An 11,715-nucleotide genomic window follows, 5' to 3' on the forward strand; every position below is an offset into this window, starting at 1 on the left:
AAAATAATATAACCCATTGGTACAAGTATGGGTGAGCTGTCACATGTTCCTGTTTTGGTTCTGCATGGTGTTTCTCAACAAAGGTACGTCATTTAGAGGTTTTGACATAACCTGAAAATGTTACCTATTTGCACAATGAATTTGTCAGTGAAAGTTTATGTTAGGGGTCAGTAAACATGTGAGAGGGAGAGTTTGGAATCTACGCCTTCTTTTAAGGCCAATCATTTATCAGACACGGGGCAACCATTCAGAGCTATAAATGTTGTACGACCAGAGATGAGTGCTTTTATTTCTTTCACTCACGGAGGCAATACAAGCATTTGAAGAGAATTCTCTACCACAAATAGACTTTATCCCGGAAAGGTATGAACTCTTCGTAATTGGACATTTCTAGTGGCAACATTTTTGTATCTAAATAGATGTTTACATGTTCACACTTTTTGAAATTATTTTTATTTTATAGCAAGTGCAGAGTACTGAAAACCATGGCACCTATTCTGTTCAACACCATGGGGACGGATCACAGCGAGTATATTGAGTAAGCTTGTTTTAAATGTACAGATTGATTTAAGCGCGCAGGTGGAAACATGTGATGACTTTATGGGGGAGTAGTTAAGTAGGCACAGTGGAAGACTTACCATGAGCATTCCTTAATTATATTTCTATAAATTTCCAAAAATGCCATTTCAGCATGAGTTTTCACTCAGGGAGCAGGGACAGGTACTGTAGCTCAGACAGCTAATATTGAATTAGCCTACATTCATGTGTAGGTTTCCTTTGATTTGACCCAGAGATACATACTGTAAGTGGCATTAGTTGACTTAAACCGTTCAGAGTTGTTGTGGAGAAATAGATAGTGATCAAAATTTCCCATTCCTAATTTTACCCCTCAGGGAGGAAGAGGTTCATGTGAAAAATCCCCATCTAGATTCCATGGAGGAGGACATCCTCTATCACCTCGACCTGGGAACCAAGACTCACAACTTGCCGGAGATGTTTGGTGACATAAAAGTAGGTCGAGGCCCGTCAGAGCGAAGGCCGATCTCCAGCAATGCTCCTGGCCGCTGGTGTAGGCTAAGGAGCCTTTCTTTTCTCCTCCCAGTTCGTATGTGTCGGTGGCAGTGCCAACCGGATGAAGTCCTTTGCCCAGTTCATCCACCAGGAACTGGGACTGCCAGGGGACAACGATGACATTCGGGATATCTGCGCCGGGACGGACCGTTACTCCATGTTCAAAGCAGGACCTGTGCTCTCCATCAGCGTGAGTGTCACTGCGCTGTGTTCTGTGTTTCAGCGTCTGCTCTGATCTCCACAGAGACTGCTCATCACCAACTGCTTACCCGTTTATTCCACCGCTCACATACCTTCCAAGATCACTCACCGGTTCTAACTCAAATTTATTTGAGGATTATCAAAATGGTTCCAGAATGAATGACTGCTGGCAGACTACAGATGACTAAAGTCTGTATTGGCTGACTTTACTGTTTTAATTTGGATGGCTGTATGGATGTTGACTGTATGGACACGGTATAAAGATGCAGTGATTAGCTGACAGTACAGATGTAAATATTTTACTTTGTTGATTGATTTTATAAGTAATTTACAACAGAATCACGCATATCCCTGAAGGCATATGTTGTAATGACTGTTCATTACTTAGATTTATTCTATTGTTGTCAGACATTACAGATGTATAACACAATGTGCCAAATAATAATAATGAAACAATATAGACTGCGTACATTTCTGACTGTATATGTGTTCATGGGCTAAATAAAGGTAAGAAAAGTACCCAAAAAGGTGAAAATACTTGCAGTGGGGTGGTACCCTATAGGTGCATGAAATTGTACTCCTAGCCAGCAATATATAACTAATTAGTATATTTTTTGAGAACATTACTGTACTTTCAGGGTACATTTGGGAAATTTGATCTTTGAGGATCAAAAATGTACCTTCTCTGTCACTTTATTTCGGAGAGTGGCAATGTACTGTATAGGCTAATAGTATGGATGCAGTTATTGGTCAACAATGCTCATGTCTTGATTGGTCAGCAGTGCAGGTGTGTTGATTGGCTGTCTCTCCTCTGGTCCTCCAGCATGGGATGGGCGTGCCCTCCATGTCAATCATGCTCCACGAGCTGATCAAGCTCCTGCACCACGCCCGCTGCCGTGATGTCATCCTGATCCGAATCGGCACGTCCGGAGGAGTGGGTACGTTCCCCCATTCCTGTCTTCTTTCACGTCATTCCTGCGCCGTGTCTCAATCACACTTGTCTACTATTGAGTACACATGTTGTGTATACTGGATGAGAGATGAGAGCTTTTCAGTTGGCAAAATTTTATTTATTTAAAATCCCAAGATGACAGTTATTTCCCAGGTTTTGCTTCCTATATTTGGAGGCATGCTTTTCAGGAAGCAAACAACCATTTTAGTCCTATAAATACCATTTCCACAGTATGGTTGGAATATAGTATGGGGAATATTTTTTGCGTACAGCTCATGGCATGCTAAATATTATGCAGCATGCTTAGAAGGCATTAGATACGTTGAGGTCACAGTAACTAGAAGGCTGGTTTGGACATGGCCCCAGAGTGTGTACAGGTCAGCTGACCTGCCTGTGCTGCCCCCTACAGGCCTGGCTCCAGGGACGGTGGTGGTCACGAAGCAGGCAGTGGACTGCTTCTTCCAGGCGCAGTTTGAACAGGTGGTGCTGGGGAAGGTGATCACTCGGAGCACGGAGCTAGACAAGGGGCTGGCTGAGGAGCTGCTGGCCAACTCCGCGGAGATCCCCAACCTGCCCACCGTCATCGGCAACACCATGTGCACCCACGACTTCTACGAAGGTATCACCTTCCCGCCGGAATGCCTCGAATGTGCCTGGAGCTTTTAGCTACAGTTTCTTGCATCCTTCTTGGAATATTCTGCTGTTGCCCACTGAACTGCTCCAGAGAAATTCTACCCACTGTGTATGGGGCGTAGCCTACCTTTTGATATTGTAAATGAATGTCTGTTTTCTGGACAGCAGTGTGAATTGGTCTTATTGTAATATATTTAGTCAAATACATTATGTATAAATATTTGTATATATTATTAATATAATGATTAATATAATGTTTATTGCTTATTGCCATTAAGTGGGGCATTTATGTGCGGTAATTTGGTAGAGTAGACCTTGGCACCTGTCCTGTGTGAGCCTGAAAGGGAAGCCAGGGGAAAGGTATATCACAGAGCAGACATCTGGCCGAGGTTCCAGCCTCCCTACAGAGCGCTGTGGGCTCAGAGAGAGGAGATGGCAGGTCAATGAAATATGAAACTCAAATCACAGAGCACAGCAAAGTCCACACCATGTTCACCAACTACCTGTCCTCTCAATTGGCCTCCTGACAGCACTGTCTAGACCAATGTTACTTTTCTACATAATTGTTTCCTATGTAAGTGTATATTATTCTATTGCGTTGTGCTGTATATAAACTGTTTTAGATATAATCCATTGTCAGGTTAATCAAATGGGCCCTAGTCCTTATCTCTGTTTACTCTTAGCACTTGAAATTGTACTTCCTTCTAGGGTCTTTCAGGTCTTTCTTGATGGGTATGCACTTTGCACTTTGTTGTATGTCGTGTCATGTAATGTAATGTTTCTCAACTCCAGTCCTCCCACTTGCCAGAATGTTTTTGTTGTAACCAGGAACTCACACACCTGATTTAACAAATCAAGTGCATTTTTGGTGGTTTGATTGCTTCAGTCATTGAATTGGTGTGTGAGTTCCTAGTAGCAACAAAAACATTCTGGCAAGTGGGTCCCGAGGACTGGGGTTGAGGAACACTGGTCTAGACAGCCGAAGCAGATTAATGCTCAGAAATTAATGCACCAATACAGAGAGGTCACCGTGCCTAAAATAAGCATAGCAAACGACCCAATGCCCATTCTTACTTTGAGGTCACAGTTGTCCATGTACTGTGCAGTGTTTGATGAGAGGAATTTACCATTTAAAAAGGGGTCTTGTGCTCTGGCAGAGAGCTGACCACTTGTTTTCTGTTCCTCCAGGCCAGGGTCGTCTGGACGGGGCGCTGTGCTCCTTCTCCACTGAGGAGAAGCTGGAATACCTGCACAAAGCCTACGATGCCGGTGTGAGGAACATCGAAATGGAGTCCACCGTCTTTGCCGCAATGTGTCTCACCTGTGGCCTCAAAGGTGACAAGACCAGACCAGCTCAGAGCTGAAAAAGAGCTCAGTATGCAGTTTAGCATCATTTGTGGTGTCACAGCACAGTGCATCACCCAATTCAAATTATTTATGAAAATTTAACATTTGCCTTTATTACCCCCACCCCCCAGATAGTTAAGGGCAGCCCCAGTAATACTTTGTGTACCCTGCTGAAAAAATCAGTTCAGGCTAGGTTTTGAAGCTGTTGGTAGATGGTTGACCAGTTCAAACAAGCTCCTAGCTTGGCATAGTTTAGCTGGTTGACCAGTTCAGACCAGCTCCCAGCTTGACATGGTTTGACCAGTTCGAGCTATTTTTTGAAAAAGATCAGCTGGACCAGCTTATGACCAGCTTAACCAGCTCAATTTTCAATATTCTTTAATGTCTTGGAAGAAATAATATAAAACATTATAAGTTGTAGCGTGAGCATGTACAATAACACACTCATTTGACATGGGTTTTGCATCTGTATTGTGTTTTTCAGCTGCCGTGGTGTGTGTGACTCTGTTGAACCGCTTCGAGGGGGACCAGATCAACACCCCTCACAGACTGTTGCTGGAGTACCAACAAAGGCCCCAGGTTCTGGTTTCTCACCTTATCAAGAAACGTCTGGGACTCATCCAATAACCTCACAGTCTGCCTAGCCCCGCTCACCCCATGTCCTACCTGCATTCTTCCTTGTATATAACTGCAACCACTTCTGTAAATAGTGTTGATATGTGCATTTCACACCTATTTCAAAAGAGTGTAGAACTGCTTGTGTAATATTACTTGAAAACTGTCTTCACAAGCCGTACATTGATCACTGTATAAGCTATAAAGTATTGCACAAATCTGTAATCTTCATACAAATGTGTATAACTTGATCATCTATTTGTTTCACAATGTTTATAATGTTTAATGGTTGAAGTTTCTCTGAAGGATACTTGGCATTCCTAAATTGTGAATTGTATAATGTCTTATGCCAAAATGTTTACGTTGTCATGTTACTTAAAAATAAATATTAGAGTATTACACTCTACTGGTTCCCCTGGTTCCGTTTTTCTTTTTGTGGAACATCATTTTTAAAGAGCTGAAATAATGAAGGGAGATTTAGAAATGAAAGCATATGACTAAAATGAATCGCTATATATTTAATATTTTTAAGCTGAGTGCATATCTCCTGCAGTCTGGCAGATGTCTCTCTAAATTCTTGTCTGCATATAATCTGCTCAGAGCTGAATAATAACTTTAGATTGGGAATGTAGTTTACCTGCAAAACTTCAGTGTCTCAGAGAATATCACTGTTTATCTTGCCATGTGAGTTCCTCAGAAATCTCCGGAACACTATTCCCTGTGAGCCAAGATATAAACCTTAATTTTATTAGTGTACAAATTGTTGACACGTTCTGCATTTCAACTCTAAGGTGGCCTATTTTAGCCATTGGTAAAATTGTTGTCATGCATCTGTTAGACTGTTAGAAGGCTATAACATCTAGCAGAACAACAGCAAGCTAAACCTCTGGATGCCCTTTACCTCTGTTGGCGGATTACATATGAAGTCTAATCCAACGGTCAGTCTATGTTTGCTCTTGGCTCTCAGAGCATAATCAAAGTCTCAATGTCACTCAGAATGATCTCTGTAATTCCTCCAAAGAGTACAAAGGCCAGAGAACTCTGCGAAATTCACCGGGTGTCAAAAACGCCTGTCACGTGGACCCAATGCATAAGTCCTTGTTTGTCTGTACCTTGTTTTACTCAGAACGTGATCATACATATCAAGTATTTCGCATATATATCTATGTATTTCCCAATTTTTAACACTACCCTACCTCTTAGTTGTTTGCACTGGCCTCCATGAATCGGTCTTGAAACATAGACTAAGAGTTTTGACTATGCATCATTTATGAAACTTCATAACTTTAAACCAGAATTTTAAAACCAGTACAAGGAGATTAAGTCGACACAGTGGAGAAATACCTCTCCACTGTGAGCCTGAACGGGATCTGGCCTTCCGCCTACATGAGTAAATATCAAGATTTTTACTCAGTAAATGGGCTCTTTTTGTTTATCAGGTTATAAAGGCATTGGACTTTTTCTTTCTGAAAACTACAAAGGAAAAGTTTATGGAATGCACTTGCTCCCATAACTTTAAGACATTCCTGCCAGGGGAGGTAAACACGTTTTATTTATGATAATATCCTTTATTTTTATGTTGTTCCTGCACACATTCTTTCAAAATATCCCCTGCCTTTTCTCACACATTCTAGGGAAAATAGTTCATGATCAAGTCTGGAAATTATCACTTGCCTCATTATGCAATAGCCTATAATGGTCCAGCAGCAAGACCCTGCACATCTGTTATGAAATGGGTCCTACAAAGCTGATTCACTGTTCGACCTTAGAAACACTGTTTTTGTTCACAGGGGTAAAGTTTAAATGCATTAAATATTCCTGTAAACCTTTCAGACTTACAGCGATCAGCCACAACATTAAAACCACCTGCTTAATGCATTTTTAATCATAAAAAAACTGTTTTAAACAGGTGGTTTTAATGTTGTTGCTGATCGTTGTGTATAATAGACATTCTAACACTCTTCCCCTCTTCTGCTGGAGGCCAATAATAACAAGCAGCTGATAATTTACTAAAGTATTCTGATTTCTTCTATTATTGCATGTTTTTCACACTGAATGGTTTAAGATCTTTTGACAAAATGTAATACTAGACAAAGGGAACTTGAGTAAACACGAAACACATTTTAAAATGGTTGTCATTTATTCAATAAAAAATAAATATCAAACACCCCTCGACCTTGCAGAGATGCTTTTATTCAGACAAATTGGTATGTTTTTGAGCATGAATGATGCTTGTTTCAGGTCCTGTGATCTCTGTTGGGTTCAGGTAAAGACTTTGACTTGGTCAGCCCAAAACCATTTCTAATGCTCTGAGATTCAACTAAACCACAATGAGAGCCATTATCTCCAAATAAAGAAGTCTTGGAACAGTGGTGGCTCTTTCCAGTAGTGGCCAGTTTGCCAAAACTTCTCAGAGTACACAGTGATAACTCATCCAGAAAGTGACAATTAATCCCAGAAGAACATCCAAAGAACTGCAGGCCTCTCTCAGCTAAAGTCAGGGTTCATGACTCCGCAATATGAAAGAAACTGGGCAGAATGGGGATTCATGGGAGAGAAGCAAGGCAGAGAAGTGTAATTGGTTTTTTGGATCACCCTTCTGTTCTGATTTGACCCGCTGCTTTTGGCCTGTGACCGCGACCATTTACTGGATTCCCTGTGTTGTTTCTGTTTGCCTGGATACCAAACCTTTGCCTAGAATAACGATTATGAACTGCCTATTCTGCACCATTCCAATTTGCTGGTTCTCAACCCCTGCCTGTCTGAAGTTAATAAAGACTAAGTTCAAGTTAATTAACTTGAACTTCTGTGGTCTTGCTATTGGGTTCTGGTGCAACCAGTTACTAATCTTTTACACGGAGGAGATATGGGTGTTTTCATTCATTTTTTATCAAATAAATAAACAAATGACTTTACTCATGTCCTCTTTGTCTTAAATTACATTTTGTCTTCAGGTCTGAAACCATCCAGTGTGACAAATGTGCAACAATGTCTATTATTCACGACATTGTATCATTTCAGAGAGGAGGTGGTTCACTTATTTATTTAACTCAGAGCTGAACAGCCAGATACATTGTGTACGTAACACATGTTTCATTAAGGTTACACTGGGACAGAGTAACCTCTTCTCTGTCTGATGTGGATGTTTGAGTTGGCACAAACAAAATACACTCCTCTCCATACCAACCCACATCTAGGCTAGCTAGGTATTTCAAGGATTCATTCCAGTGTTACCTCACATGTGGTTGCATGACAAAAATCAATATAGAGAGAAGTGAGACGGGTGCGTGGGGGTTGGACCCAAAATGCACGACTCAGAAACAATAGTAATATAAAGACCCCTCAGGGCTTTATTCGGGACGAATCCCAGGAGAGTAGTCAACACAAGCAAAGTCCATACACGTAGATCCAGCCAAACAAATACAAAACAAACAAAAAGCACGGTGCCGAGGGAAGAGGCAATCTCGTAGTCGGTAGGCGTGCAGGGAGGTCCGGTAGCAGGAGAGCTGTCAGCGGGGCAGATGAACAGACGGACGGCAGGCAGAGGCGTAGTCGTGGACGAAGCGGGAGTCGAAACCATGAAACAATCAGCGGGGCAAAAGTACAAAAACGGTAGGCGGGGACGTAGTCAAGAACAAAACGAAGGTCACAAAACAGAAATCAATAATCGATGGTCAGTAAACAGGCGTGGATCGTAACGTGTAATCAAACAGTAAATAATGCTCAAGAGTTGCGTGAAAAAACAGAGGCAGACAATTTCGCAGTGAACAGTTGCGCGACTGGGCTATAAATGCAGGTGTAGACAGGTGTAGACAATTAGTTAGAGGGTAGCAAGGAAATGGAAAACAGGTGCAATGGATGACAAGTTTAACAAGGAGATTAGTAATCGTTAGTAATAAACCTATCCTGCCCTAGCATTAGTAAATTAGTAAATGACATGCACGAGAAACGTAAGGTAACATGAACACATGATTAGTCTTGTTAGTTTCTACCCAATCCTGATCTAGCGTTAGTAGTTTTAGTAAATAGACAAATAGAACATTAGGGGAGTGAAGGACAGAACGAGAGAGAGAGAGAGTGAGAAAAGGCGGAACGCAAGGTTTGCGGAAAAACATGTAAAAGTGTATGCATAACAACGACCAGTTAACGTAACAATAAACATGCATCGAAACATAACACAACGCGAAACTAAGACGATAATCACTCAACATAACCAGGTAATAAAATCGTACGATAACATAACTAGACATGACAAGAAAATAAATCGTAACGAAACATAACTAAACAACATGACGAACCTAGACAACATAATACATGATAAAACACTACGTGACTAAGACACCAAGAATAAACATAAATCAACATAAAACATGGTGAGACAGACCTGAAACGTGACAGGACCCCCCCCTTAACGACCGACTCCTGGCGGTCCTTGGAATTTATCAGGGTGGTCACGATGGAAGTCTCTGATGAGCGATTTGTCCAGAATGAGACTGGGAGCGACCCAGGAACGCTCCTCAGGGCCATAGCCCTCCCAGTCAACCAAGTATTGCACCCCACGGCCCCTCTTACGAATGTTCAAGAGTTTCTTAACCGTGAATGCGGGGTGGTTGTCAATAATGCGGGGGGGAGGTGGTGGGGGATCCGGGGGACATATGGGGTGAGAGGATACGGGCTTAATACATGAGACATGGAATGTGGGGTGAATCTTAAGGGAAGCAGGGAGTGACAGTTTAACAGAGGAAGGATTGATGATTTTGTGGATCTTAAAGGGACCAATAAAGCGGGGTTGCAGTTTGTGGGAAGTGGCTTGGAGGGGAATGTCCTTAGTGGACAGCCAGACGGAGTCACCTGGTTTGTAGGCCGGAGCTGGAGTGCGGTGGCGATCAGCAAAACGCCGATTACGATCTGCCGTGCTTAGCAGCGCGGCCTTGGCATCCCTCCAAACCTTGGAGCACCGTTTCATGTGGATGGCGAGGGAGGGAACAGCGATCTCGGCTTCCTGGTCAGGAAACAGTGGAGGTTGGTAGCCCAAGGAGACCTCAAACGGAGATTTCCCGGTGGCGGCGCAGGGTAAGGTGTTGTGTGCGTATTCCACCCAGGTTAGCATCTTGCTCCAGCCGGCTGGATTTTTTGCCGATACGCAGCGTAGAGCGGCCCCCAGGTCCTGATTGGCCCTCTCCGTTTGGCCATTGGACTGAGGGTGGTAGCCCGAAGAGAGGCTAGCTGTGGCCCCGAGGGCCACGCAGAATGCCTTCCAAACTTGGGAGATGAATTGGGGGCCGCGGTCAGAAACAATGTCCGAGGGAAGTCCGTGAATGCGGAATACTTCTCTCACCAGAACCTCTGCGGTCTCTTGGGCGGTGGGCAATCCAGCCAGGGGGATGAAGTGTGCCGCTTTGCTGAATCGGTCCACCACAGTGAGGATGGTGGTGTTACCTTCGGAAGGGGGAAGTCCGGTAACAAAGTCCACGCCGATGTGGCTCCAGGGTCGGCTGGGCACAGGCAGAGGTTGGAGTAAACCAGCAGGGGCTTGGTGGGAGGCCTTGCTTCTGGCACAGGTGGTACAAGCCTTGATGAAGCGCCTGGTGTCAGGGATCATGGAGCTCCACCAGAATCTCCTCTTCAGCACCGCCAAGGTGCGGGTAAAGCCGGGGTGGCAGGAAAGGAGGGATGAATGGGCCCATTGCAGCACCTGTGTCCGAGCGGCTGCGGGAACGTATAGGTGTAATCCGGGGTTGGGCCTAGGATCGAGTTCATCCCGTAGAGCCCTCTGGATCACCGACTCGATCCTCCAGGTGACGGACCCAACGGTGCAGGAGGCCGGAAGGATGTTCTCTGGAACCTCACGCTCAGGACAGGTGTTAAACTGGCGAGAAAGGGCGTCAGGCTTAACGTTCTTAGAACCCGGGCGGTAGGTGAGTGAGAAATTGAACCTCCCGAAGAACAGTGCCCATCTGGCCTGTCGGGAGTTCAGCCTCTTGGCTGTCTGGAGGTATGCCAGGTTCTTGTGGTCGGTCCAAACGATGAACGGCTTCTCGGACCCCTCCAGCCAATGTCTCCACTCCTCCAACGCCAGTTTGACTGCTAGCAGCTCTCGGTTCCCAACGTCATAGTTCCTCTCCGCCGGGGACAGCTTCTTGGAGAAGAAGGCGCAGGGGTGTAGTCGGTTGTCAGCGGCCGCCACCTGAGAGAGCACTGCTCCCACCCCTGTGTCGGAAGCATCCGTCTCGACCACAAACTGGCGGGTGGGGTCGGGGTGTACCAGGATGGGAGCGGAAGAGAACAGTCTCTTGACCTTGGTGAAGGCCGTCTCAGCTTCGGAGCTCCACCGGAATGGCACCGCAGGGGACGTGAGTTTGGTTAGAGAAGAGACCACTTGACTATAGGATCTAATGAACCTCCGGTAGAAGTTGGCGAATCCCAAGAAGCGTTGGAGCTGCTTACGTGAGGTGGATGTGGGCCAGTTGGTAACTGCCAGAATCTTCTTGGGATCCGCCCTGATCCGTCCCTTCTCAAGGATAAACCCCAGGAACTCAACTGTGTCGGAGTGGAAGACGCACTTCTCCGCCTTGACGAATAGTCTGTTCTCCAGGAGTCTCTGTAGGACTTGCCTGACGTGGTATTCATGATCCTTGGCATTGGTGGAGTAGATTAAGATGTCATCCAGGTAGACGAACACATGGCGACCCAACAAGTCCCGAAGAACATCATTCACCAGGGCCTGGAACACAGCAGGAGCATTGGTGAGGCCGAATGGCATGACCAGGTATTCGAAGTGTCCGAGAGAGGTATTGAAGGCGGTCTTCCATTCATCGCCCTCACGGATCCGGACCAGGTGGTACGCGTTGCGAAGATCCAGCTTGGTGAAGATGGTGGCCTCGTGAAGTGGGTGG

The 11,715-nt window shown here is 44.6% G+C and overlaps 1 protein-coding gene across 1 annotated transcript; it reads left to right on the forward strand.

Annotated features, from left to right (window-relative positions):
* The first annotated feature begins 226 nt into the window (after positions 1–226).
* upp2 (uridine phosphorylase 2) lies at positions 227–5,230 on the forward strand. Its single transcript, XM_061226545.1, has 8 exons — positions 227–363; positions 464–538; positions 894–1,011; positions 1,103–1,261; positions 2,096–2,210; positions 2,634–2,843; positions 4,046–4,192; positions 4,689–5,230. The coding sequence occupies exons 2-8, from the start codon at positions 486–488 to the stop codon at positions 4,829–4,831; spliced, it is 945 nt and encodes a 314-aa protein (XP_061082529.1). The 5' UTR covers positions 227–363; positions 464–485; the 3' UTR covers positions 4,832–5,230.
* Positions 5,231–11,715: the final 6,485 nt, after the last annotated feature.

Source organism: Conger conger, chromosome 17, assembly GCF_963514075.1.
Source record: "Conger conger chromosome 17, fConCon1.1, whole genome shotgun sequence".
NCBI lineage: Eukaryota > Metazoa > Chordata > Actinopteri > Anguilliformes > Congridae > Conger > Conger conger.

Coding starts and splice junctions, on each gene's coding strand:
- upp2 (XM_061226545.1), top strand. CDS start 486: ATGGCACCTATTCTGTTCAACACCATGGGGACGGATCACAGCGAGTAT. Junction 1,012..1,102: donor AGATGTTTGGTGACATAAAA/GTAGGTCGAGGC, acceptor TTCTCCTCCCAG/TTCGTATGTGTCGGTGGCAG. Junction 1,262..2,095: donor GACCTGTGCTCTCCATCAGC/GTGAGTGTCACT, acceptor CTGGTCCTCCAG/CATGGGATGGGCGTGCCCTC.